Below are 24928 nucleotides of genomic sequence, written 5' to 3'. Positions count from 1 at the left end.
GGGGGGCAGCAATTTACATTTTCCATATAGGGCACGGTTAACTAAGAGCCGGCCCCGATGCTTTACGTAAAGTGGCGCTTACAGCCTGATTCACCAAGAATTTCTTCTCCCAGAGACAGACAATGGCAAATATAATCTCAGCGAATCAGACCCTCTGTAGGAAAAAAAAAAAAAAAAAAATCAGGATTTTAAGATCTCTAAAGCCCTTGCTGTCTGTCACCTCTTATTATGCTTGCGTTTGGCAGTTTTTGTCACCTTTCTGAAGGGAAAAAAGTACCATGCTGCAGCAGTGCACTTCGGGCCTGATGTATTACAGTGGTGCGGCAGCAAAGCTATGCAAACTAAACCCAGCGCAAACTCTGCAGCAGCACAACCAAAAGGGACACGGCAGGACCAGGCAAGACGGTTGCTTCCATTTGAATATTTCTTTTACTACATCTCGGTCGTAACTCAATATTAAGTTTTTAAATTGCTAACCGGCCAGGGTCTCTTTAAAGTAACAATCTGCATAGGCTTCAAAATATATATTTTGATGTATAACTTTTGTTTTTAAATGTAAAAATGCCCCACAGTTGTTTCCCTAATCATACAGACTGCAAAAAATTTAAAAGAAAAAAAGATCTTGGAGAGAGAGCAGTCTCTTTCTCTGATTAGCTGGATGACATTCTTTTCTATGTGGGCATGTAGCACCCGCTGCTTATTTAAACCATAATTTTGTGTAAAGGGGATTACAATTTATTCTAATCCTTCTTGTGTGAGAAATCTAACAGGTGAGCTCTGAACTGTTCCTATTCCTCCTATTTATTTAAAAATGTATAGCCTGCCTATCTGCAATCTGAACAGTCGGAGGTATCCTCGGAGACTGCAAACGAGTCAGCTAGTCAGGACAGCGACAGTAAACATCCAAGACATATTTTCATGCATTTGATACAAGAACCAGGTTCATATTCACAGCCTGGTGACACTGAAAACCAGGCCCATCTGTGCACTCCCGTGTAGTGGGACTCCTCGCCCGGTCCGAATGTGCCAGATCAGGACAGGAGGAGCTCTGCTGAACCCATCCCCCCCTCCCTCCAAAAGCAGCGATGCACTCTCTCGCCCCACCGCTCCAGCACTAAATCATTTTCACTAGTCACCACATCCCCCACCACCACACACAAAACATGTTAGCACAACTGGAAGAAAGAACAGTTTTGGTTTGTTTTTTGCCAACTGAAAGAGCCATGAAAGCTGTCTGGAAAAATGTGTTTCTTAAAAAGCAGGCATGTAAAGGTGAGGTTTGGAGTTCTCTTTGCAAAACTGCAGACACCTTCAGCTTTTCTACTTCTGAAAGAGAAGCGAACCAAGGATCTAAATGCATGTCTTCATTACAAACCTCACAGGAATAGCCTGCTTAAGGGCTCCATTTTACTGTGCTTCCTGCAATCAAATCTTGTGCAGCACTACAGCAACACACAAGCTTCCAGATTGCTCGCTTCTAGTCCACCAAGAGACCTTTAAACAATGCCAGTTAAAAAAATAAAATAAAAAACAACAGCAAAGAAGTTTGGGGGGGAAAACAGATCATCTGATCTCAGCAAACAATGTAAAAAGTTAAGCTCCTTCCCCTGGCCTTGCTTACAGGCAAGAGAATCTCGGAAAAGGCAGATGTCAGTGGAAGTGATACAGAACAAAATAAACTTCCTCTTCAGATCTGAAGTATTTCCTGAAATCTACCCTATGTCCAGTTAAAAAGACGCAGCCAGAAGCTGTGACAGGACCGTAAAGCTGCCCGATGCAGCATGCACCTTCCTCACAAAGGCGAGATTTCAGAGCTAAATAAAAGCTAATCACAGGCGGCTTCTCCTAAGCCTGGCTCTTGGCCGGGGTACAAAACCACCACTGACACTCCAAACAGCTCTTTTAAGAGAAGCTGGAGAGCGGTTCATTTGTGGCAGAAACCGGCTCTTGCAGCCAAAGAAGATAAAAAAAAAAAAAGTGGACCCTCTGTACTAATTAGTAACCACCAATTCCAATCCAACACTGAACATCCAGAAGAAAAGGTGAAAAGAAAAACAAACGTGCAATCCTACAAAACAGCACAGACGCAGAATATTGGAGAAGGTGCTGCAGATTTTAAAATGACCAGTTGGGAAACGGTTTCACCAAAGTATCTTGGAGCGGTATTACCTTTCCAAATAATCTCTTGCGCTATTTACCAACAAAGAAATGTTAAGTGTTGAACTAGAAGCTGGAGCTACAGGAATCTCCTTCATGGGAGCGAAACAAAAGCATTACACTTTTTTTTTTAATTTGTTGACTGTGAAAACTAGATTAAGATAAACACTTTTTCAATTTGCTTGGATTTTATACCACTTTACCCACTGTAGCCCAAAGTGGTTGTTTTCAATTGGGTCCTAGTGGCACAGGCAAAGTAGCCTGCCCAAGACATTACAAAGAGCCAAATCGACAGCAGGAGTCTTACTCTTCTGCCAGGACTTCTCCTAACCCATTCTCTAATAGTCCAACAATGCTTCCTCCCCTTTATAATCATTTGTATGATGACAAGAAAGCTGTTCTAGCATCAAACCCAGACACTAAGCACAAAAGGCGGAGCCAACTCTTCCATTATGCACAGTAGGTGATAGCCTAGAGCGCAGCAATTTTGGAGGTAGCACCAGGGCACGTGCAGGAGGGAAAGATGAGAGCCTGAAGCAGATAAGAGCACAGAGCAGATCGAGGAAGAGCCATTTAGATCCCTAATCCAGCCCCCTCTCAACTTCCTCATGCAGAGAACAGGATAGGAGGATGAGAGGCTAGAATGAACAGAGCAAAGCAATGAAAAGCCACTCTGCTCCCTAATCCAACCCATCCACTCCTGCTATTTCCCCCCTTCCCGCCTGTCCTGCAGGGCACATGATGGGAAGAGGGTGAGGAAGTAGACAAGAAATCAGTTTTGTCTACTTATTTCCATTTTTAATTTGTTGTCACTCTATATTTGGTGAGGGGGGCATTTCTGCGTTCTGTGTGTAAGTCCAACATGAGGTGATCTGCTAATGTGTAGCTTCTGTGCACTACTAAATCTGAATTTTTAGCTCACCAAGCCAAATAATGTTCAACGGAGTTTACAGCACTTTTAGAATTCAGATGCAATAATTTCCTGTCCCAAAGAGCTTACAATCTAAGTGGGTACCTAAGACAACAGAAGATAAAGCAACTTGCTCCAGGTCAGCAGGAAGTGACAGTGGGGCAAGTGCTTTCCCTGGTTTTCAGCCCATTCCTCTAGCTGCTAAGCCTCTCCCTTTCCTTAGCTGGGAAGAACAGTACTGAGTGTTGTAGGACCTGGTATAAAATAGCATTGCTGCCTTTTCAGAGGGTTGTTACTGTCTGAGTTTTGGGAGTCGGTACTGTTTTGGTATAAAGGTTCCGAGTGACTTTTTTTTTTTTTTTTTTTAACTTCTCCTGCCTGGGAATGGAAGGTGGGGGGGTTTTTTTTTTTCCACTGTTACTGAGGTGACAAAAGAATTTGATATTTTTCTGTATGATGAACAGGACAAGAAAGCATCCCAGTTCAGCCCATTTAATCATTTCAGAGACTACTTTTAACCAATGTGTAGAGACCTTCATTTTCAGTTTTTTTTTTTTCCAGTAGTTTATCAGGGTTTATTATTATGACAAGAATAAAAATGGAAGAAAATCAGTGGAAAAATGGGACTCATTTTTTCTGGGTAAATATCAGCGTTTAGAACAATAAAGCAATATTAAGCAGGTTTTTCCCCCATCACTCACTCAGCAGCATCCCTATCTCTACTCCCATCCCCTGGGATGTCCCTTTCTCTCCCCACACCCCTGCAAATCTCACTCTGCCCCCCCCCCCCCCCAAATCCTGCCACTACAACAGCATTCCTCCCTTACTAGTGGTGGCTCCAGGCTTTTCCTCTCTCCCTCGGCAGCAGCTTACTGAGGCTCCCGTGCTCTGCAGCGCTGAGGAAGAGCTTCAAGTAGGCCTGACCCGCTCAAATGCCGCACTGGCAGCACCAGGCAGCAGGCTCTTCGGCTGCTTGGGAGGAGGGGGAGGCGGGCGCTCGCTCTCCAGTGCCACATCAGCCACACTGGAGAGTGAGCGCTGTTGCTGGTGGGGGGCGGGAGTTGACATGCGGCAGGTGCCTTATCCCCCCGGCTGGCTTCCAGCAGTTCCTGGAGGCTTTGAGACACTGCATCTGCATCTCTGGAGCTGCTCTTGAATCAGTTTAATTATTGGGGTGAAAATTGGTTTAAACCGATGATCACCTTTAGAAAAATCCAGGTATTTATGAGTAAAAATTGGTTTAAACTGAAAACAAAGGACTCTACCAATGTGGTATGGGTTTTTTTATTCATAGAATTTATCCATTTCTAATGTTTTGTTTTTTTGGGTTTGGTTTTTTTTTCAGTCAACCTCCCAACTTCACAGATGACACATTCATTGAACACCATGACGGTTTATATATATATAGATTTATATATATATAAATTTGAAAACTTTGTTTTGAATATAAAGTATGGAGATGATTTTCAAAACTGCATCTTTTGGTTCAAAGTCTCAAATACTTTTGCACCACTTCTCACAAGACAAGTAGGTGCATAACTTTCCCTCTGAACTATGCAGAATGTGGTGGGCAATTCTCAGAAAGCCTTCTTACCCAGGTGACTCTGGATTTACCCATGTAAATGATTTTTGGAAAAGTATGCCCCCCCCTAGGTCCCATTCTGTGTTTTCAGAGGATTGTTAAGGGAGGGATGATGGTGAGGATCATCAATACAGCTGAGGCGGGGCTGACATAAGGGTCTGAAAATTAATGGGAGGGCGAAGGGGAGAAGCAAAAGGTTTACATTTGATTGCCTAATAGCCTTGCACCGGCCCTGGCATTACAAGTCAAACAGATTTCTAACCATTTAAACTTGGTTTATAGCCCTAGTCCTTTGTTTTCAGAATTCAGAGGGCATCCTTAGCATATGGGCAACCAGGACTCATGGCACCCTTTACAATATACCCAATCCCAAGAAAAATACAAGCAACAACCAACTGGAATGTCAAAAAGGCAGCAGCTTTATTAACATAACAATTCACCACAGCTGCCAAAAGTCAAACACAATACCCCCCCCCCCCCCCCCCCCCAAGGATACATCTGCCTCACCCTAGTAAGATGTTCCCCTCCACAATGCCACCAAGCCTGTAACTACTAGCAGCACCGCTCACCGCAGCCTAGCAAGGAGCCCCCTCCATGTGATCGGATCCAATCACATGTATAAACTCAAAGTACACAGCGTCAAGATAACCCGCCACCCATCAGATTCCTCGATATCGCCCCCAAATTAACCATAGCTCTGTTAACTCCGCCATGGGGGGGGGGGGTGTGGCAGGGTAGGTGAAAACCACCCAGCCCCCACCCAAACTAAAGATGCGGCCTAAACAACCAGCTGCAGGACACATTTGAAGGCCTCCTGAACAGCAGTATTAAATAAATCAGTACCAACCCCAGAAAGGTGCACTCCATCCTTTCTATAGAGACCTGGACAAACATCCCAGGACCAAGCATGCATAACATACAAGCCACCATGGGCACCCAACCAAACACCAATCTGCCCATTCAGTTTAGCCCAATCGTGACCCCAAATTTTAGAACCCATACAAACAGGCCTTGGAATAAAATCCAACCAACACAAAACTGTGCCAGGCAACAAAGACATCAAAACAGAAAAGTCCTGTTGAGCTGCATCCAAAGGTTGGCAACAGGACCAATCGCCCAAATCATTGCCCCCAAGATGGATCAGCAATACTGCAGGAGGTGGCCACTTGGATAAGAAGGACCACAGGAATGAGAGCACCTGGTCCCAATGCATCCCGTGGCGCCTGAGCTATCTCACTCACACACCATGCCATGCCAGACGAAGATGAGGGCTATAAGGTCGCTTCACAGCCCAGCAATGAGCTCAAACCACATAAGAGTTCCCAATAAGCCAAATACTCCATTCACACTAATTTGGATCTGGAAAACAAAGAAAATTAACGCAGCAAACAAACCAAAGAACACATGCCACAGTTACAATTTATCCCTTCGCACATAGGATGCAAACACCCCAGACTTCCAGCATCCCATGTGATGAATCACACAGCCAAAAAGGCCAGAATCCGCCACTGAGGTGGCCGCCCCAATGCAAAAGGAATGAGTTCCATATTTACCACTCCCAAGACCAAGGACCCCCAGAGCTTTCTGCAACATTGAAGCAAACCGGTACCTAGTAAGAGAGGTGCAATCAGCATGCACCAAAAGAGGGGTACCACCACATGGGCGCACAAGGAAGTACACGCGGACATTAGAGATGGACAAGTCCGCAACCCTGGCACAGCAGACAAAACAAGCCAGGATCCTTTCCCTGCCTGATCAGCCTTAGACCGGTATATCTTCAGACGCACACTGACCCAAATATGGGCCGCCACCAAAGATCTTCACCATGGCCAAAGTGATATAATCAGACATCAATTCCTTGGACACCGGCCCCCAAGCAAACAGAAATTTTAACACCTTAGAACACCCACTGGTGTAGGAAGTGCACATCGGCGCTGCTATTGATGCCCTCAATTTCCATGCCTCAGGATTCTGTAACACCAAAGAAATCAGGAATCACTGCTCCATCTCGGTCCGCAATTGACACCAGCTTTCGAAACAGACCCCATTTGGAATGAGAAAGAGACAGCAATTTTATTATCAACCCCTGGAACATGACAAGCAGAGGCTGCTAGATACAACTGTAAGCAATGCAAAACAAACTCATGCAATAAATCAACCACCAGAATACACTTCGCCAACAACTTATTGATGACCTGGGCAACCCCCAAATTATTGTACCAGAACACTACTTTCTTGTTTTGCAATCTGTCACCCAAATGACCAAAGCAACAACAATAGGGGCCAACTCCAAGTAGGTAATATTCTTGGTCGAGCCAGCCGCAACCCAAGACTCAGGCCATGCAGCAGCATACCAAGCACCCTGGCAGTAGACACCGAAACCAATTCCCCCAACAATATCGGAAAAGAGCTGTAAATCCCAATTAGAAAGTGACTCCTCTTGCCAAACAAACAGACACTCTGTTAGAAAAGCTCAAAAAGGTGTCCCAAACCCTCAGATCCTCACGTATCCTATGGGTAATCTGAATATGAAGGTGCCATCTCTGAACTCCAGACATCGCTACAGACAACCAATGCAAGAAAACACTGCCAATAGGAAGAGCTCGACATGCAAAATTTAGACTACCCACCAATGACTGCATTTGGCGAAGCGTGACCTTCCGCACCCACAACACACCCGCCACCAGCAGTTTCAACTAGTCTACTTTAGCCAACGGCAAAGTAACAGGCATGCCAAAACTACCCGCCACACTAGGAAAACTAGCCATAATACAAGTACATACCCCAGAGCCAGCTGGCCCTACAAACAAAAAAATCATATACATAATGAACAATACCACCAACACTGGCAACTCAATGAACAAAAGAACTAACATCTTAAAATAAACACAGGAAACAGAGCAGCCCATAGGCATGCACTTGTCAAAATAATACAGGTACTGAAATTGAAAACCCAGCAGCAGGAAACTATCAGGATGAACCGGAAGAAGTCGGAAAGCAGACCTGCTGTGCACCTTGGCCATTAAGGCTTCAGGACCACAACGACGAACTAACTGAACTGCAGAATCAAAAGAAGCATAACGCATAGAACAAAACTCCTTAGGAATGAAATTGTTGATGGAAGAACCCTCAGGAAATGGCAAATTGTGAATCAATCTGAACTTCCTTAGCTCCTTCATAGGGACCACAGCCAAGGGAGACAAAATCATCTTAGTAAAAGGAGGGTCAATAAAAGGACCGGCAATCTTGCTCAAAGAAAGTTTCCCAACCAACATCAGATGCACCACATCCTCCAACTTGGCCACAGAAACAGAATTGGAACCCCCACCATCCAAAGTACCAGCATACAGGATCCGAAAACCAGAAACGATCCCATAAAATACAAGTGGCCGCACGATTGGGATATAAATCCAATCAAGGAACCATAGCAGAGACAACAACAACAGGAGAGGAAGCCCTATCCAGACAAATATTACTAAGCCCCGCGGCAGAACCGGATCAGACCATTCAGGGACATTTTGTAGCGGGGTGACAGGTGGCACACAACAAGCAGATGTGTATAAATTTACAATCGGAGAAGAGGCATCCTGACCTGGTAAAACACCAGTAGACATTGGATGTGCCGGCAGTCAGCAAAGAGCCATATGGAGATGGATCAAATGACCCACCACACTGGCCAAGCCTAAGAAAACACCAAACCAAATTCATAATAGTCCCAGGCACCTTCCCTTCTATACCCTGAAAACCCATAGCTTTGCCCTTCTTCTACTCCTTCCGGTTACCCCGTCTACCTTCCAATAAAGAAAACATATCAATATACTTCCACTCCTTAATTGGTTTCCTATGCAAATGGGAGACTTCCTCTCACATCAAACCTGCGTGCCTCTCCAGGCTGCTGCCAGCTGACCAAACGATCAACCAGCAAAAGCGACCCTGGCAAGCAAGCAACCAACAGAAGCCTACGGCATCTACCTGAACGGACTCCGAGGCAACCCTCGCTGCAGCTGGAGCCTGCACAGCTGCTCTCGGGCTGGATTTCCCCCGAGCAGGCAAGACGCAAGCCCAGGAGGAGCACCGGACCGCTGCTGCGAGGAGCCGCGCTGGAATGCAAAAGGGGCAGTATCACCAGGTACTGCCCCATTTCACTTAGTACACTGGGGCCCAAACAAACAACCAGGATACACCAAAGGAGGATTTTTTTTTTTTAATTGCTTTATTTGTAATTATTTGATCCGGTAGCACGCTCTTGGCCTTCTTTTCTTCCCCCATCAGGAAATGAGGGAGGGCCGTTATGGGAAATCCAAGCTCTAAAAGGTGCAGAAAACGGTTTGCCAGTGGCCACCAACACCAATCAAACATTTGTCTTTCAATCCTATTCATGGCCACGTGTAAGCAGTTCTCGCATGTGATTGTGCCACAACACAACTGACACAAGTACTTTTCACACAAGTGCTTCTGTCAGAATGTCAGTCCGATTCCAAAGCAACATTTCCTCTTACATGAACATTTAGGGGCTGTATAAATGTGACTAGTTTGCAAGCATAGCACTAACAGCACATAATAGCAGGTTGATAATACACCAAAGCTTTCATCCCTTTGTAATTCTGAAGACTTCTCGCCTCCCTCCTGTTGCAGAATCTAATCCCAGAAGCTGAAATTGTTTTATCTGAACACCACTGCTCACATTCAGTGGTCAAAACTCTTTTAGTGTCTCCATCCTATTTTAACATAACTCTCAGCAACCATCAACATTATTGACATTATAGTTTCTTAAATATAACAAAAAAAGAATGACTGTATTATTTGCATTTCTATTACTATGAAATCTAATAAACCTTTTATGTAAGGGCTCGTTCTCTCTCTCTCTCTCTTCTCTAAATAATGCCTCTTAGTTAGACACCTAGCAAAGCCCTTCAGTACTTTCCGTGTTTCCCTTCTGAAGAAGCTCGACGAATGAAAGGTGGATACAGCTCCCACAGGAGTTTCTTCCTTTGCTGATCCGGGGCTGACCATTAGGTGTCGCTAGAAGAGAAGCGGTTGGATCTTTTCCGCCAGCCTCTCTCCCCCTCTTACAAAAACAACACCTGGTCGTGCAAACCATGGCAATTCATAGCCCTGCGAATCATCAGCCTGACCCCAGATCTCCCCCTTAGCAAAGCTGAATAGCACATCCTGGGCCCTGTCTTTCACCCTTTAAAATACTTATGTACTATTTACTGGGGAAAAAAAGTCTTCTTTTTTTTTTTCTCAGTAGCAAGAGTGAAATGCCAGCAATGGAAAAAGCATCTTTACCAACAGTATGTGCAAAACATCAGCCAGAAGTTGGGCAACGACTTTTCTCAGTGATGCTATTTTACGACGGAAATGAAAGATTTTTGATAAATTCACATCCTTTTCCATATTTGTAGTCATCCTTAAGACACATGGGCTTCTGCCAACTTGTTATTTATTTACACGTTTTTTTTTATATTCCATCATTCGGTAGGTTCCATCACAACAGTTTACAACATTTGCATAAAATTTCTAATCCAGTTTCATTTCCTACATTCATACATAAAATACAATAAAGGAAAAGGAATAACATAAGTAAAATTCATTGCAAATAAAAACATGCTTCAAGTATAATAATAATTAAATTAAGTAAGAACAGTAGTTAATATCAGAAATAAAAAATAAAAAAGGTCAAATAAAATTTCTTTATAAAACTAGTAAAACAGATCAGATTTGAAATTAATAAAATAATTCAGTGATAAAGTGAGTAGCTAATGGTATATGTTGTAAATAATTATTTGAGCAGGTAATTAGTGATCTTTTTGCTGATAGAAAGGTTAACTGAATGGTATATCAACTGGGGGGGGGGGGGGGGTAAATGTTAGTGAATTTCAGAGTATGCCTTCCTGAACAACCAGGTTTTAATCTCCTTTTTATAGTCTAAGAACTAATAATGCTCAAGAAAATGAGATATTAAACAAAAAAAAAGGCACATTCAAAATAAAAGGCAAAAAATCATCTCTGTTCTATTTGTACATTTGATTGGAATTTTAAAATCTCAGACCAAATCAAAAACAGCTCCAACCAGTTCACCTTAGGAATGCATTCCACTAAATATACAGTGCATTACTGAAACTTTGTGACCTGGGTTAAGAGGATACTATATTGAAACAAAGCTTACCAGCTTAGAAAGTTGAGTTACTTTATCATGTTAGTAGGAGCTCAAAAGGAAATAGGACATCAAAATCTAGGCACTATCCTTTCTGCATATTACTGAACCTCCAGAAGTTGGACAGGCACTCCATTTCTGTGAATGGCCAGCACTAGGCCCTCTGGTTCCACCTGCTACCATGAAGGCAGGAAGAAAAGCCACCCTTTTACTGAACTGTCACTGGTGACGGGGACCGCCTTTGTCACTTATTTGTGAGCAAGCTGGGGGGACTGTCAGCACCTGCAGCCAGCATTACAGCAGATGCCCTGAAGGAAGGGCACGTGGATGACATCCTCCCAGAAGGACAAGATACAGGACCTAATAATGCCACCCACTGCAAAGGAAATGGAGGGTTTTTGGGGTTTTTTTGCCAACTCACTGGCAGCAAAACTTGAGGGAAATTATAACGCAAAGGGGAAAAAAAACACACTACAATAACCTGAGGGGAAAAAAATACAGGAAAGCTGGTAAACTGGAAAAGTGAATAATCAACTTTCCCCCCCAGTAATTAAGTTCACAATATTTTACTTCAATGATTCTTACATAATGGATATAGTGCTACTTTTTACATCATGTTGTTTCCATAAAAAAGTTTTCTGTCTATGGATTATTTACTGCTGTTCCTATTTGTCATTTCTAAAGCACTACTAGACATATGCAGCACTGTACAGACACTCATAAGAGACAGTCCCTGCTCTATGGAGCTTACAGTTCTTCTGACAACCCATAATGCATCTACTTTCCTTGCGAGATTAACCATAAACATAAAAGAAACATTTGATAAAATGTGGACACACACATGCAAGTTCTATTTAATCATTAGGTAATCACGACTTCGGTTTCTGAAGCTTATTCCTCTAAAAGCCAATAATGTCCGAACTTCCCCCAAAGGCATACTCGAGATTGAACCCAAGTGCCCCAGTGTAAATGAATGCAGACAAAATGGGTTCCATTAAACCAAGAATAGCAACTTCTTCTTTTGCCACACAAGACAAAGAAGCCCGGGAATGGTCTGCGATTCGGGACCGGTGTGTAATTCATGGTTACGACCGATACAGACCCAAGGGTCCCATGTACATGAACTTTTCTTACAGGTGCAAAATGATGAAAGTGGGAGAAAAGTCAACTTAAACAAGGTCACCCCCTTCCACAATGGCAGAGACCAATCAGGAAATGAGGCTGGCACTGGCCCAAGATGGCGTAACAGAGGGGACAAAAAAAAAAGAATTGTGGTGAAAGACTGGCAAAGAAGAAGGGATAGAATGAACAATCTGAAATAAAAAAAGGGTAGTTAACCACCATTTACAATGGAAAGGCTACTTATTCACATAAAAATATCACACAAAAGCCCAGATATGCCATAAACAACTTTTAAGAGAAACTCGCAAAAAAAAAAAAAAAAAACCACCAAAAAACATCTATACTATTATGCTTAAGACCAATCAACCCCCAACCAGCTCAAAACCTTTATATTTAATAGCTGCAATCTTCCATTCCTATTAGCATATACTTCCACAGAAAGGATGGTGAAATTACTGCCAAAGATAATTCACTAGTCTGGGAGGAAGGGGAAGATTCAGAGAAGTTTTAATGCAAAATTAATCTCCAAGCCCAAGACACCCAGTAATCACCTATCTTTTGACAAGCTTTGGCCCTCAAGCAACAAAACAAGCACTTGCTTTCAGTTAAAAGTGCCAGTGATGTACTGCCATGTGCAGAAAAGGCTGAGGGCTGACATGCAAGCATCTCACACTATTTACTATAGAACTAACAAAAATGCCATTGTTTAGACACGATTCTGTTTCCATAACACTGCAATAGCTTCACAAAGCGCCACATCGGAGCAGATGCTGTCACAAATACTTCACACGTTATCCGAGCGAGTGTCGATCCAGACATATCACATGCATATTATTAATTTCATCATCATAGGGAGGGGGGCTTTCCCGACTGCTAGCCCTTTTCTTGTTTTATTATTCGAGTACCCACCGCACATATACAGAAGTCGCCAAACCAAACTGCCATTTACTGGATGTTCTCTCCCAGCCCGATGAGCTTGCTTTCTTTCTCCTCTCTGCTTGCAAAGCGCCCTCTGGAAAACATCTCGACTTCTTTCATTAACTGTTTGGATTTTTTTTTTTTTTGTTCTACTCGCCTTGAACACATCACATGGAGGATGAAAGGTTGGGGTGGGGGGTGGGGGGGAGGCTGCGCGCTGACGGTCGCGAAGGATCACCAGGAAGGATTGGATTTAGCGTGCCAGTGCATTTCACCGAAAAGTCCCCGGGGCTGTGCGCGATGCTCCTCTCCCCCTCTTTTCTTTCTGGCAGGCAGAATCCCACTTGCTCGGGGTGAATGTGAAACTAAGCGCACCTGAAGCAATAGGAAGTGACAGACCTGATCCGCGGCGGCCCGTGGGCACGAGATTCTAAGGCCGAAGTGCCCAGACCTCTCATCGCACCAACTATTCAACTTCCACTGCCTTTCCCACAAGGGCCAAAACATAAAAGCCCATTTCCCCTTCCCCCCCCCCCCCCCCCCCCAGTCTGGAGGCACGTTTGCAGAACACGTTTTCTTCCCTGCTGCTGTTCTTTCCTCGAACAGCAGGGCGAACAAAAAAAAAAAGTTGATTTTTTTTTCCATTCAATTCCTGTTAAAATATTCTTAAACGAATTTATTCAGTTCAAGCGTAAAAGCAAAATAAATACGATCCGTTCGCTTGCCCTTCGTTAAAAAGGATACATACAGGCATAGCCAGAATATTTAAACAAACAGACAAACAAAAAGCTACATGTTCCTGTCACCTTTTGTCAGGCTTGGAATAATAGTTTGAGGCTACCCCAGTACTTACATCATCATCGTATAATAAATATAAAAAAAAAAAAAGCACCAACGGCATAAAGAATTATTCCTTACCGGGATCGTAATCGGGAACGACAGCCTGGTACTGGAGCCCTACTCGCATCCCCCCACCACCTGAGGGGGGGAAACACCACAATTAGACACTCAATCCTCCAAAAAGGGAAGGGACAGGGTGGTAAAGCAAAGCGCGTTCGAGGCTACCCCCTTGGTCTGACCTACCATGCTCCTCATCACTGGAGGAGCCCGAGCTCCCTTCTTCCCAACAGTTGTTGCTATTCCCATTTGGTGCCAAACTTTTATTATTGCCATTGCCGGCGGGGTTATTCCTGCCTCTCCTCTTCCCCGAGCCCTCGGTGCCCTTTTCCAGCATGGCAGGCATGGGAGAGCCGGAGTTGCGAGACCTGGATCAGTGCCTTCCCAGGCGAAGCCACATACGGTGCTGCGGCCGCTTTAAATTCCCAGCGACGAGAGGAGCCCAACTTTCCGTCTCATCACAGTCCGCACTCACTGCACTGCCACTAAACTACCCAGGCAGAGCGCGGCCCGCAACCTAACCCGCCCCGCCAGGGCCCGCCCACGCGCCGCATGCCCGCGCTCCCATTGGCCGGACGGGATTTTTGGAAACCTCCGGCCTTCCCGATTGGCCGCGGGCCACGACCGTCAAAACCAGCCTGGCGCTTCCGTTTCTCAAGCTAGGTGGAGCCCGCACCGCCTGTACGTGGGTTTGGGGTTTGCAATCTCTACGCTCCGTGATACAGTCGTACAGTATATATAGGCAAATATGAGGACTTTTGCACCTCTTTGGAACGGGGGAGTTTTATTATTCGCAGAGGGATTTTGAAACCTTTCGGATGGCAACAAAATTACAAATTAAGAGGAAAAAAAAAAAACTCTTAGGAAAAAAAAATCTGCCTGTATACATATATATTTATATACATATATGTATGTATATAAATATATATATACATTTATTTCCCTGAAATAAAAATTATATCTGGGACTATTTCTCCCCGCGGAAGGATACCTTCATCCACTGTAGACGTTGTCGAATACAGAATAAATACAAAGAGAGGGGAAACGAGCCCCAAAGTGTGTGACCCCCGAATGCTGGGCTGAAGTCAGACTGCCTGCCCCTCCGACCACCCTGCCCACCCCCACCCCCATATCCCCCCCCTCCCTCCCAAGTCCTGCTGGCCAATCTGGCAACTGACAAAGTCGCCCCTGGAGAGTGAAGTGGTGCATGGCTTTCAAAAGTCATTTAAATGACTCGAGTTAGCCAAATAATGCCCTGGAAAGGACATCTCGTTCCAGGGAGACCTGCCGCCCTCTGCCTGAGGCAGCAGAAGGCGGACGTTTGCCTGAAGATAACAGAAGAGACAACTTCCAAGCGAGCTCTTGTTGTTGTTATTTCTTATTGTTATTATTTCTGCCTCCCTCGGTGGGCAGCCGAAATAAGGAGGGCCGCCTCCCCCAAAAGCCATTTCCCTGTTATCTGAATTCCGTTGTGTGCCAGTTCGGGGCGGGGGGTGGGGGGGTGCTATTTTGTTTCTATCTCTTCGATTATTAAAGTGGTTACTGTGGTTTCGGCGTCTTATCGCTCAGTAGCCTCGTATCAGACAAACCGGTCCCCACCCAAGTTACTGAAATTTAAAAGAGACTGCCGGCGGAAGAAAGAGACTGTTCCACTATGGATGTCCTCCTTTCTTGTCGCAGAGCCTAATCCCGTCCTTGTTTTTACTGTTTATATAAATATAGTATCTTTCTTACCCGAGGGGTCTGGAACAATTTTCTAAAACCTGTTTTCTCTCAGCTTTATTGTTTGTTGATTTTCACCAAACCCTTATCCTATTGTCATTCCCAAAGAACATTCACCACCTTTACCATCATGTTTCATATTTTTAAACACTTTTCTTTTAAAATAAGGTTTAAAACTGCTTAGGAAGGGATTTCAGAAAGTTAAGTCTAATGACTGGAAATCTTAGAATAGAAAAATCATTGTTAATCTGTGAAAATTTTAAAATACAAAAAAGTACAATCTGTACTTAGGACCAAATGTTCAGCCCTTTCAGCCTGGATATAATACAGCTGCTCTTTGATGTATTTAAGCCTTACAAACGCTTCCTAAGCACTCAGTTATGCAAATATTATGCACTGATTGTGTAAACACAAACACAGGGGGTTTAGCACTCTTCGGTCAATCAAATCACTTGACCTTCCCTAGCCATTAAATAATATGACCAAAAAAAAAAAAAAGAATTGTGATTGGTTAGGCAGCAGCATGTGACCAGACGTAGAACTCAGTTAAATGCCCGATGCAAGCTCCGACAGTGGGCATGTGACATATCTTCCTCGTATGCCCCATATTCATGAGAGGCAAAGCTAAACTGACTATAGGTGGCCATTGAGCTGCTAGCCAATGGCAAGCAAGTTTTAATAATGCTTCATAATGACGCAATATGCTTCAGCTCCACTTACATTTCACCTGAGTCAGTGGACTATACAGTAAAAATAAAAAAGACTGAAAATTAGGATTCTTTTTTTTTTTTTTTAATTCCAGGATATATTCTAAAAGGTGAATTGCACGCATACAAATTATCACATGCGTGCACAAATAGCGGATATTTGCGCAATTGCTATTTTACAAACCTCAAACATACACATGCAAGTAATGGTGCACAAACAAATTTGCTCATAAAGGGGTGGGTTAGGGATGTTTTGGGGTGGGGGCCAACATTTATGTTTATAAGATGCTATTTTAAAACCTGTGAATACAATGCACATATTTACACCTGCTAATTATCTGTTGTAAGTCTGAATAGAATTCTTTATAGCCAAATACTGACTGGGTGAAGATTCTGGGGAAAGTGCTGGCTGAAGAACCAGGGGTGTCTTGATGACCACGATATCTTTATTTATTTACTTATTTAAAAGTTTTTCTATACCGCTTATACAAACTATTGCAGGTCTAAGCGGTTACAAGTAAAAACGTTCATAATACAGTTTTAACAAATAAAATAGGCGTTTCAACAAACACAAAAAGAAATTAAGATAAAATTAAGACAAAGTAAACTGTTACATTACATAACAAAATAAAATAGGAAGGCCTTCATGCTTGAGGTAAGCTGTAACAGTTATTTTGAAATCTTTTAAATTTGTAAGTAGTAGGATGGAATTAGGCGGTAAGTTCCATAATGTAGGACCCGCTACGGAGAAGGCGTGTTTTTGACTTAGGTCTAACCTGACTGTTTTGATGTTTATTATTTATTTATTATTTATTTATTTAAAAACTTTTCTATACCGTCGTTTAGTAGTATACCATCACAACGGTTTACAGATAGGCACATAAATAAGTCTGGTTAGGATTATAAATTAACTAGTAGGTGCCAATAGAGTTTCGGTTACATGATTCAAATAATATACGCTATTTGGATTGTGGATTGAAAGTTCTATTTATATGAATAATAGGATATCCATATGAGAATACTGTACTCTTAAATTAATCTTTAGGTATGAGAAAAAATAATAAAGGAGGGATAACTGCTATTTGTTGACTTTTAACAGTGTGCTGGAGTTCTCTTTCTTGTTCGCTAGTATTCCTTACTCTCCACTCTCATTGTGAAAAGCTTTTTTGAAGAGCCACGTTTTTAAGCTTTTTTTAAAGAGTTTTAGATCTTTCATTAGTCTTATTTCGAGTGGTAGTGTGTTCTATAATATTGGACCGGCTAGGGATAGTGCTCTCTCTCTTACTTGCGTCAGTTTTGTTTGGTACCGGTAAGTAATTTTTATCAATCGAACACAAGTGTCGTGGAGGTTGGTAAAGGTGTAAGGAGGAACACAACCATGTTGTTGATGCGCTATGTATTAAGTTATGAATAGTAGATAGGGTTTTGTACTGAGTGTGTTGACAGATTGGTAACCAGTGAAGTTGTTTTAAAACAGGAGTGATATGTTCTCTGCGATGTATATTGGTAAGTAGCTGAGAAGCAGAGTTTTGAATTAATTGGAGAGGATGTAGGGTATAGTTTATGATTTACATCGGATGTAAGAATGTCGGTATATAAAAATTAAAAATAAATAAATAAATAGTCAGGGAAGCCTAGATAAAGTAAGTTACAGTAGTCTAAACTAATTAGAATCAAGGCCTGGAGTTCGGAACAAAAGTCATTTGGATAGAGGAGCGGTTTTAGTTTTTTTAATAGGTGAATTTTGTAAAAAGAGGTTTTTTGTTACAGATTAAATATTGGCAAACTGATGGACTAATTGGTTAAACTAGTAATTTCCTTTATGTGCATATTATAAAATTTGATAATTTACACATATAAAAGCCAGCAAGTGCAAAGGAAAATATGTGAGTTAAATTTCTTTGTGTAAATGATTAAAATTAGGAGCACAAATAGGCACGCATAGCAGATGTCTGCAACATATCCGGCTAAGTGGCAGCTTTGCCACCATTAACATAGTAATGACAGCAGAAAAGGACCAAATGGTCCATCCAGTCTGCCCAGCAAACTTCTTACGTGCCATGCAGTTTACCCCATGTTTCTTTTAAGGGAAACAACTGCTGCTCCGTGCAGTTATTCAATGAGCTTTCTTCTTCAGATAGCGTTGATGTGTTTTGCTTATGGATTGGCCTGAGAAGCAGTCCTGTACTTTTTCACTTATGTCTGCACATCACTACCCCAGACTGAAAAAGTCAGGGTCCATGCTGGTGTCATCTGAATCCAATCCCCTCTTCCTCCCCACCCCCTGCCCCCACCACCATCAAAGTGAAGAGTGATGTTGTAGTTGCATCAAAAACATCAAGGCTTATTGGTTAAGGGTAATAATCCCTTGCCTTCTGATAAGGGTTGTAATTGCTGCTCCGAGCACATTACCCCCATGCTTAAAAGTTCCCCAAACTGTAAAAGCCGGGGCCCTTATTGCTTGCTGTCTGAATCCAACTCCCCCTTTCCCCCTGCTGTTGAAGCAGAGAGCAATGTTGCAGTTGCCTTAAAAGTATCAAAGCTTAAGAGTAGTTAACCGTCACAATAGCAAGTTACCTCCATGCACCCTTTCTCTTCATTTCCATCCTCTAGCCTTTAGGGATCCACAGTGTTTATCCCATGCCACTTTTAATTCTTTGATTGTTTTCTTCTTCCAGGCATCCACCACCCTCTCCATGAAGAAATATTTTCTGGTATTTGTTCTGAGTCATCCGCCCTGGAATTTCCTTTCATGACCCCTAGCCCTACTGATTTCTTTCCTGCAGCATTAAAACTGGTATTTGAAGGTCTGTATCATATCTCCTTGTACCTCGTCTCCTCCAGGGTTTACGTATTCAGATCCTTCAGCCTCTCCTCATAAGTCTTCAGATACAGACCCCACACCATTTTGGTTGCCCTTCTCTGGACCGCTTCCATCCTCTCTCTATCCTTTTTGAGATACGGGCTCCAGAAGTGAACACAATACTCCTCGTGAGGCATCATCAAGGACCTGAACATGGACATTATCACCTCCTTTTTATTACTGGTTATTCCTCTCTCTATGCAGCCTGGCATTCTTCTGACTTTAGCTATCGCCTTGTCACACTGCTTCACCACCCTCAGATCAGCAGACACTATCACTCCAAGATCCCTCTCTTGGTCTGTGCACTTCAGTCTTCCACCCTCCATCACATAAAACTCTTTTGGATTACTACTTCCTAGATGTATGACTCTGCACTTTTTGGCATTGAATCCCAGCTTCCAAATCTTCAACCACTCTTCAAGCTTTCTTAAATCACTTTTTATTCTCTCTACTCCTTCAGGCATGTCCACTCTGTTGCAGATCTTAGTATCATCCACAAATAGATAAACTTTACCTTCTTTCCCTTCTGCAGTGTCGTTCACAAATATATTGAACAGAGCTGGTCCCAATATCGATCCCTGTGGCACTCCACTTAACGCCGTTTTCTCTTCCGAGTAGGTTCCATTTATCATTAACCACTATATCCTGTCCATCAACCAGTTTGTAATCCACTCCACCACCTTGATGTGGACTCGCAAGCTTCTCATTTTATTCACAAGCCTCCTGTGCAGGGCCATATCAAAATCTTTTTTTTTTTTACATTTTTTATTTTGCAATTTCAATAACACAAAACATTATTACGTGTTCAGCAAATAAGCATAGTATTTCCATTATCAAAATCTTTGTTGCAATCCAAGTAAATCACATCAAGTGCTCTTCACCCAATCATAAAAAAAAAATCGCTCAGATTTGTCTGACAGGACTTTCTCCTGGTGAATCCCTGCTGCCATGGATCCAGCAACTTACTGGATTGTAGTTGTACAATTGCTGTTTCTGTTCTTGCTGAGTAGATATCACCTCTTCTCCCAGCTCCTCAGCACTAAGGTGCTGGCCACTTTTTAAAAGTTCAGAATTGAATCTTCAAGGCCACTGGGGGGAAAACTTTTGTATTCAGGGCAGAAAAGATTCATCTCTGCCCAGCTCACATGTTACAGTCTGCCAACACTCTGGGGTCGTTTTTCCTTTGTTCCACAAAAGCGTGCACCCTGGCATCTCAGATATGCCAATACCCAAATGGCTCCTTCTTACAATTCCCATTTGAGAGTCCTGTTGGAGGCTCTCTGAACACCCTCCCTATTTCTCAGGCATTTTTTACTCCTGGCTGCTTTCTTAGTCCTTGAAGTCTCTCAAAACCTCTACCAGATCCTAGTACACGTCCTATTAGACTGAAACGCTTACAGCCTCCCAGAAGGTATGGACAAGATCATGCCATGTTCTGGAGGAAATGGATTTAATTAAGTTAAGGCTAAGGGGCCTTACACATGCATATCAAATACAGAAACCATATTTCACCTATGTGACAGAGCTTGTGGCTTTTTTTCCAGTTTAATGTTTTTGTAAGGGTGTCCCAAAAGTGTGCCTTGATAATTACATTAGTGTCTTCACATACTGGAGTAAAACGACACTCCCCAATGGCAGGTGTCTTGTAGGGAGAGCTGTGCTATAAAACTGAGGAGCCCAGTTTAGCTTCATATTCTTTCTTTCAGTCTTCTGTCCTAGGACGGTGATTGGGACTCAGTGGAGGAGTTCTCAAGCCTCCAGGATCAGGTAGTCTTCTTGAGGTCCAAGAGGATCCTGAGAGTGAGAAGACCATGAAGAGGAGTTAGTCCCATGCTCTTAGTATACACTGAATTTTAAGAAGTGAAGTTTCAGGCTGGAATCATTCTTTATTGTATTTTGTTTTTATTGCATTTTAATCTTCTGTAATTTGATTTTCTGTATTTCCTTGATAAAATGCTTTATTATTCCTTGTCCAGGGCACTTTTGTGATGGGGGTGAGTAACTGCTCCTTGGTGTACCTAAATATATGTTGAGATCATCACAGATGATCCAAAACTCTGCTGCAAGGATATTAGCCGAGACCTCCAAATTTGACCATATCTCTCATTTTAAAATCATTACATTGGCTAACCACTGAATGTAGACTTCAATATAAAATTCTGGTTCTAATTCATAATGCTGGAAGCCATGATGCTCTGTTTTTTATTAATTCTTTTTAAAAATTCATTGACCAGTGAGAAATCTAAGATCAGAGGGGGCAATGCCTTTTTGACATCCCAAATCAGCATAGAATAGGGGTGTGCATTCATTTTGAACTTAAATGTAAAACGCAACTTCTTTTTTTTTTTTTAACTTAAAAAAGTGATGAGGCGAAAACGATCGGATTTCCAACTTATTCAACATAGCTATGTTGAATAAGTTGGAAATCGCGATTGTTAATCCTAAATAAAAATGTAAACCCCTCACCCTCCTTAATCCCCCCCCCAAGACTTACCAAAACTCCCTGGTGGTACAGCAGGGAGTCAGGACGCCATTTCTGAAATCCTTTGCGAGGAGCACGTGACGTCGGCGTCACGTCGGAGTGACGCGGCATCACGTGATTCCCCGCGCGATCGCTCCGGGACCCTCGTTGCACCCAAAAGGAACTTTTGGCCAGCTTGGGGGGGCCTCCTGACCCCCCCAAGGGTTTACATTTTTATTTGCACGTATGGACATAGACTCAACTTATGGAATTCTCCATATGTCCATATTGACCGCAAATGGGACCCCCTTTCGACTTATGGACTTATGAACATAAACTTTTGCTCTGCACATCCCTAGCGTACAATCAAGTTGGCAGACTCATGGGATAAATTATGATGTGGAATAAGTTACCTTTCACTTTACATAATCAGACCTGCTATAAAACTTTCAAGAAACATTTTAAAACACATTTATTTGAACTGCATAGTTCTAGAGCTTAATATTCAAGCTTTGTTAATGTTCTGATTATGCAGTAATTGATTTTTTAAGAAAATGTTTGTAAATATTAGAATAGCAATTTATGCTGGTTATTATTTGTTATATGTTTTTGTTTGTATGTATTTTTAATGACATAGTTATATTATGTTTGATTGTTTTAACTATTTTTTGCTGAAATTATGAATGTTTACTTGGAATCCGTTCTGAACTTTGGATAACACAACAAACAAAATTTTTAAAATAAATACATGTAATCTTTTAAATAGAGAAATAAGGGCTGCCAAGCTTGAGAACATAGTTCGGAGTTGCTGCTTAAGAAGAGTCAGCAGGAGCTGGAAACCAGAGATCTGTACACCATTAACCAAGTAGCAATCCAGGGAAAGTCCCAGGATCGAAAGCATCTCTAAACAGTACCCTGTGAGGAAGAGTTGGAGGAAAGAATTCCCTGATGCAGAACATTTCTGTGACCGTCTAACTGTTGACTGCTTTTGGATTTTGATTCCTATATGGATTGCACTAGAGAGATACAAGTGCCCCAAATGCTAGACTGTCTTCTTGCATCAATTACTCAAGTAAATAGATTTATTTTGGAAGGACCCCATCCTGGTGTGGTTGTGTGGTTTCTGTATACTGAGAGGTAGCAGAGGACATTCCTGCGGGAAATCTCTTTCTCCCTGTTGGGAAGGACCCAGGGAACTTGGGGTGTTTAGTTGCTTCACCAAATTCAACTGTGCCCATTGGGGTAGATTTTAAAAGGTTCACGCGGTTCCTGGCGCACATACATGGATGCGCAGATTTTATAACATGCGCGTGCGAGGGGGGGGGGGATTTTAGTAAATTTTACACAGCGACGAAATCGGGCCTTCCCTCCCAGTCCGCTCCAATTAATGAGCTGACTGGGATGAAACTTCCCTACCCCCTACCTAAACTCCCTCCCTCTTCCCCTCTCCTCTCCTCTCCTCCCCACTCCCTAAATCCTTCCTATCTATCCTTTTTTTTTTGTTGCTTTTGAACTTACTTCAGGGCCGGAGCTGAAGTAAGTTGCGTGCCAGCCGGCTGCCAGCACTCAAGTCATTGGGACAGTGTACAATGGCGCTCTCCCGGCCCACCCCCTGCCCTACCCTTCCCCCAGACCCCGCCCCCCCCAGACCCCACCCCCAGTCCGCCCCTTCGGAGAGGCCCGGTACTTGTGCACGTACCGGGGTTTACGCGCGTGGCCGGGCCTGTTTTAAAATGCGCGCAGCTCGCGCAAGGCCCGGTCACACGCGTAAACCCCCAGTTTTACGCACGCAGGCCTTTTAAAATCCAGCAGAACTAGAGTTATACAAATCTGGGTGGAGGTTGCTGCTACATGATTAACTTTAAGAGTTCAGTAGTGTGAAAGGGTAAATTCATAGGACCTTCTTTTCTAACAGAAAATATAAGCCCTTTTACTTCAAAGAAAATATTTTTTTGCACACAGACATGACAGAATGGAAATTAATCCATATGTTGCATGCGAAAAAAAATCAAGACAAAGGCAATATCAAGCAAGTGGCTTTGGACACCTTCTGCATGAAACTCTTAAGCATAAAAGTGGGATGTGCAAGCCAGTAATGTCACAAAGGAAAATTGGTGTAAAAAATATTTCATTTGTCTCTGATGTTTAATTTGGGATTTATATAGTGCTCTGCAGCAAATTACATACATGCAGGTATAACAAATCCCTGGCTCCAAAGAGCTTCCAATCTAAGTGGGTACCTGAGGCAACAGGAGACAGAGTGACTTGTCCAAGGTCACGAAGCGCAGCAGTGGGAGAAGCACGGTTTGAATGCATATCTCCCCGTTCCCAGTCCCTTACTCTAAGCACTAGTCCACTGGCTCTCTGTCTTGCACACTTATTGCTCCTTTTTTTATCCTCTCCACCCTGTGATAGCTAGCTCAGCCGAGAGATAATTGAGATAACATAGCTGGTCTGTGACTGAACCTTGATGTCGCAAGCCAAAAACCGAGGGCACATACTGAATATAGGGCCTGCTCTCACTTTTATAAAATTACATTAGTGTATACATTCATGCTTTTGTATCCAGTTGGTGCTTCAGTTATGCATGCTGGGGATCCATTTTTTGTGCAGGAATTTGCCACAAATTGGCAGATGAGGTAGACATACCATTTTCCAGTCTGGGTTAATCATGCTGTATGAGATCCTCTGATAAAAACCTCATGTGAATTTTCATTTATACTGCATTTTTTTCATTAAACAAATATCAGGTTTCAAAATTCCTACGCTTTAGGTATCCCCTCAGCATGTTTGTGTGTGTATGTGTATGTATATATATATATATATATACACACACACACATGCACACTAATAGTTTTTAAAGAAATCTGAAAATAGATGAATGCATGTATAAATGTGTGAGAACAGAGGATAGCTATGTCTAACTGTGACTATGTGCTGCGTATAGTCTGAATACAAAGGAAAAAGCAGTGCCGGAGTAGAGTAGGAGGCAGCTGGGAAGACTGTACCTAGCAGTATGGAGAAAGACGGCAGATTGCTTGAACACACAGGGCAGGGTAGCAGTGAAAGAATAGGAGAAAATTGAGTCGGGGAAGAGAGGATGCTTTGGTGGCCCTCACAGCATATTTGGTTACCAGGACTGGTGCAAGGGTATCAGGCACCCTAGGTGAATCTCCAGCTTTGCACAGCCCCTCCCCCCCACAAGATTTTGATAATTAAACTCAACAGTCATGATGACCCCCCCCCCCCCCACTACCACATTTCCAGAACAATCCTGAAAAAAAACACTTAACTGTAAATCATGCTTTTAAATATTAAATCTAGTTTTATATATATAAATCATGTTATACTGTCTGATGAATGCATCATCTGTGATTTTTGGGAAAAGACTGCAAAAAAAAAAATCAAGAAATACATACATTTATAAAT

General features: G+C 42.7%; 1 protein-coding gene across 3 annotated transcripts in view; it reads right to left on the bottom strand.

The window, feature by feature from the left end:
* RCOR1 (REST corepressor 1) overlaps nucleotides 1–14225 on the bottom strand; it is a 245874-nt gene extending 231649 nt beyond the window's left edge. For all 3 annotated transcript variants that reach the window (XM_029597990.1, XM_029597991.1, XM_029597992.1), the window contains exons 1-2: nucleotides 13933–14225; nucleotides 13768–13827 (exon numbers count right to left, since the gene is read on the bottom strand). In XM_029597990.1, the coding sequence (XP_029453850.1) occupies nucleotides 13768–13827; nucleotides 13933–14092 (220 nt within the window). In that variant the 5' untranslated portion in view covers nucleotides 14093–14225. The remainder of the gene's footprint in view (nucleotides 1–13767; nucleotides 13828–13932) is intronic.
* Nucleotides 14226–24928: the final 10703 nt, after the last annotated feature.

Source organism: Rhinatrema bivittatum, chromosome 4, assembly GCF_901001135.1.
Source record: "Rhinatrema bivittatum chromosome 4, aRhiBiv1.1, whole genome shotgun sequence".
Taxonomy (NCBI): domain Eukaryota; kingdom Metazoa; phylum Chordata; class Amphibia; order Gymnophiona; family Rhinatrematidae; genus Rhinatrema; species Rhinatrema bivittatum.
Note: the sequence above shows the minus strand (reverse complement) of the source record. Positions and strands in the feature narration are given on the sequence as shown.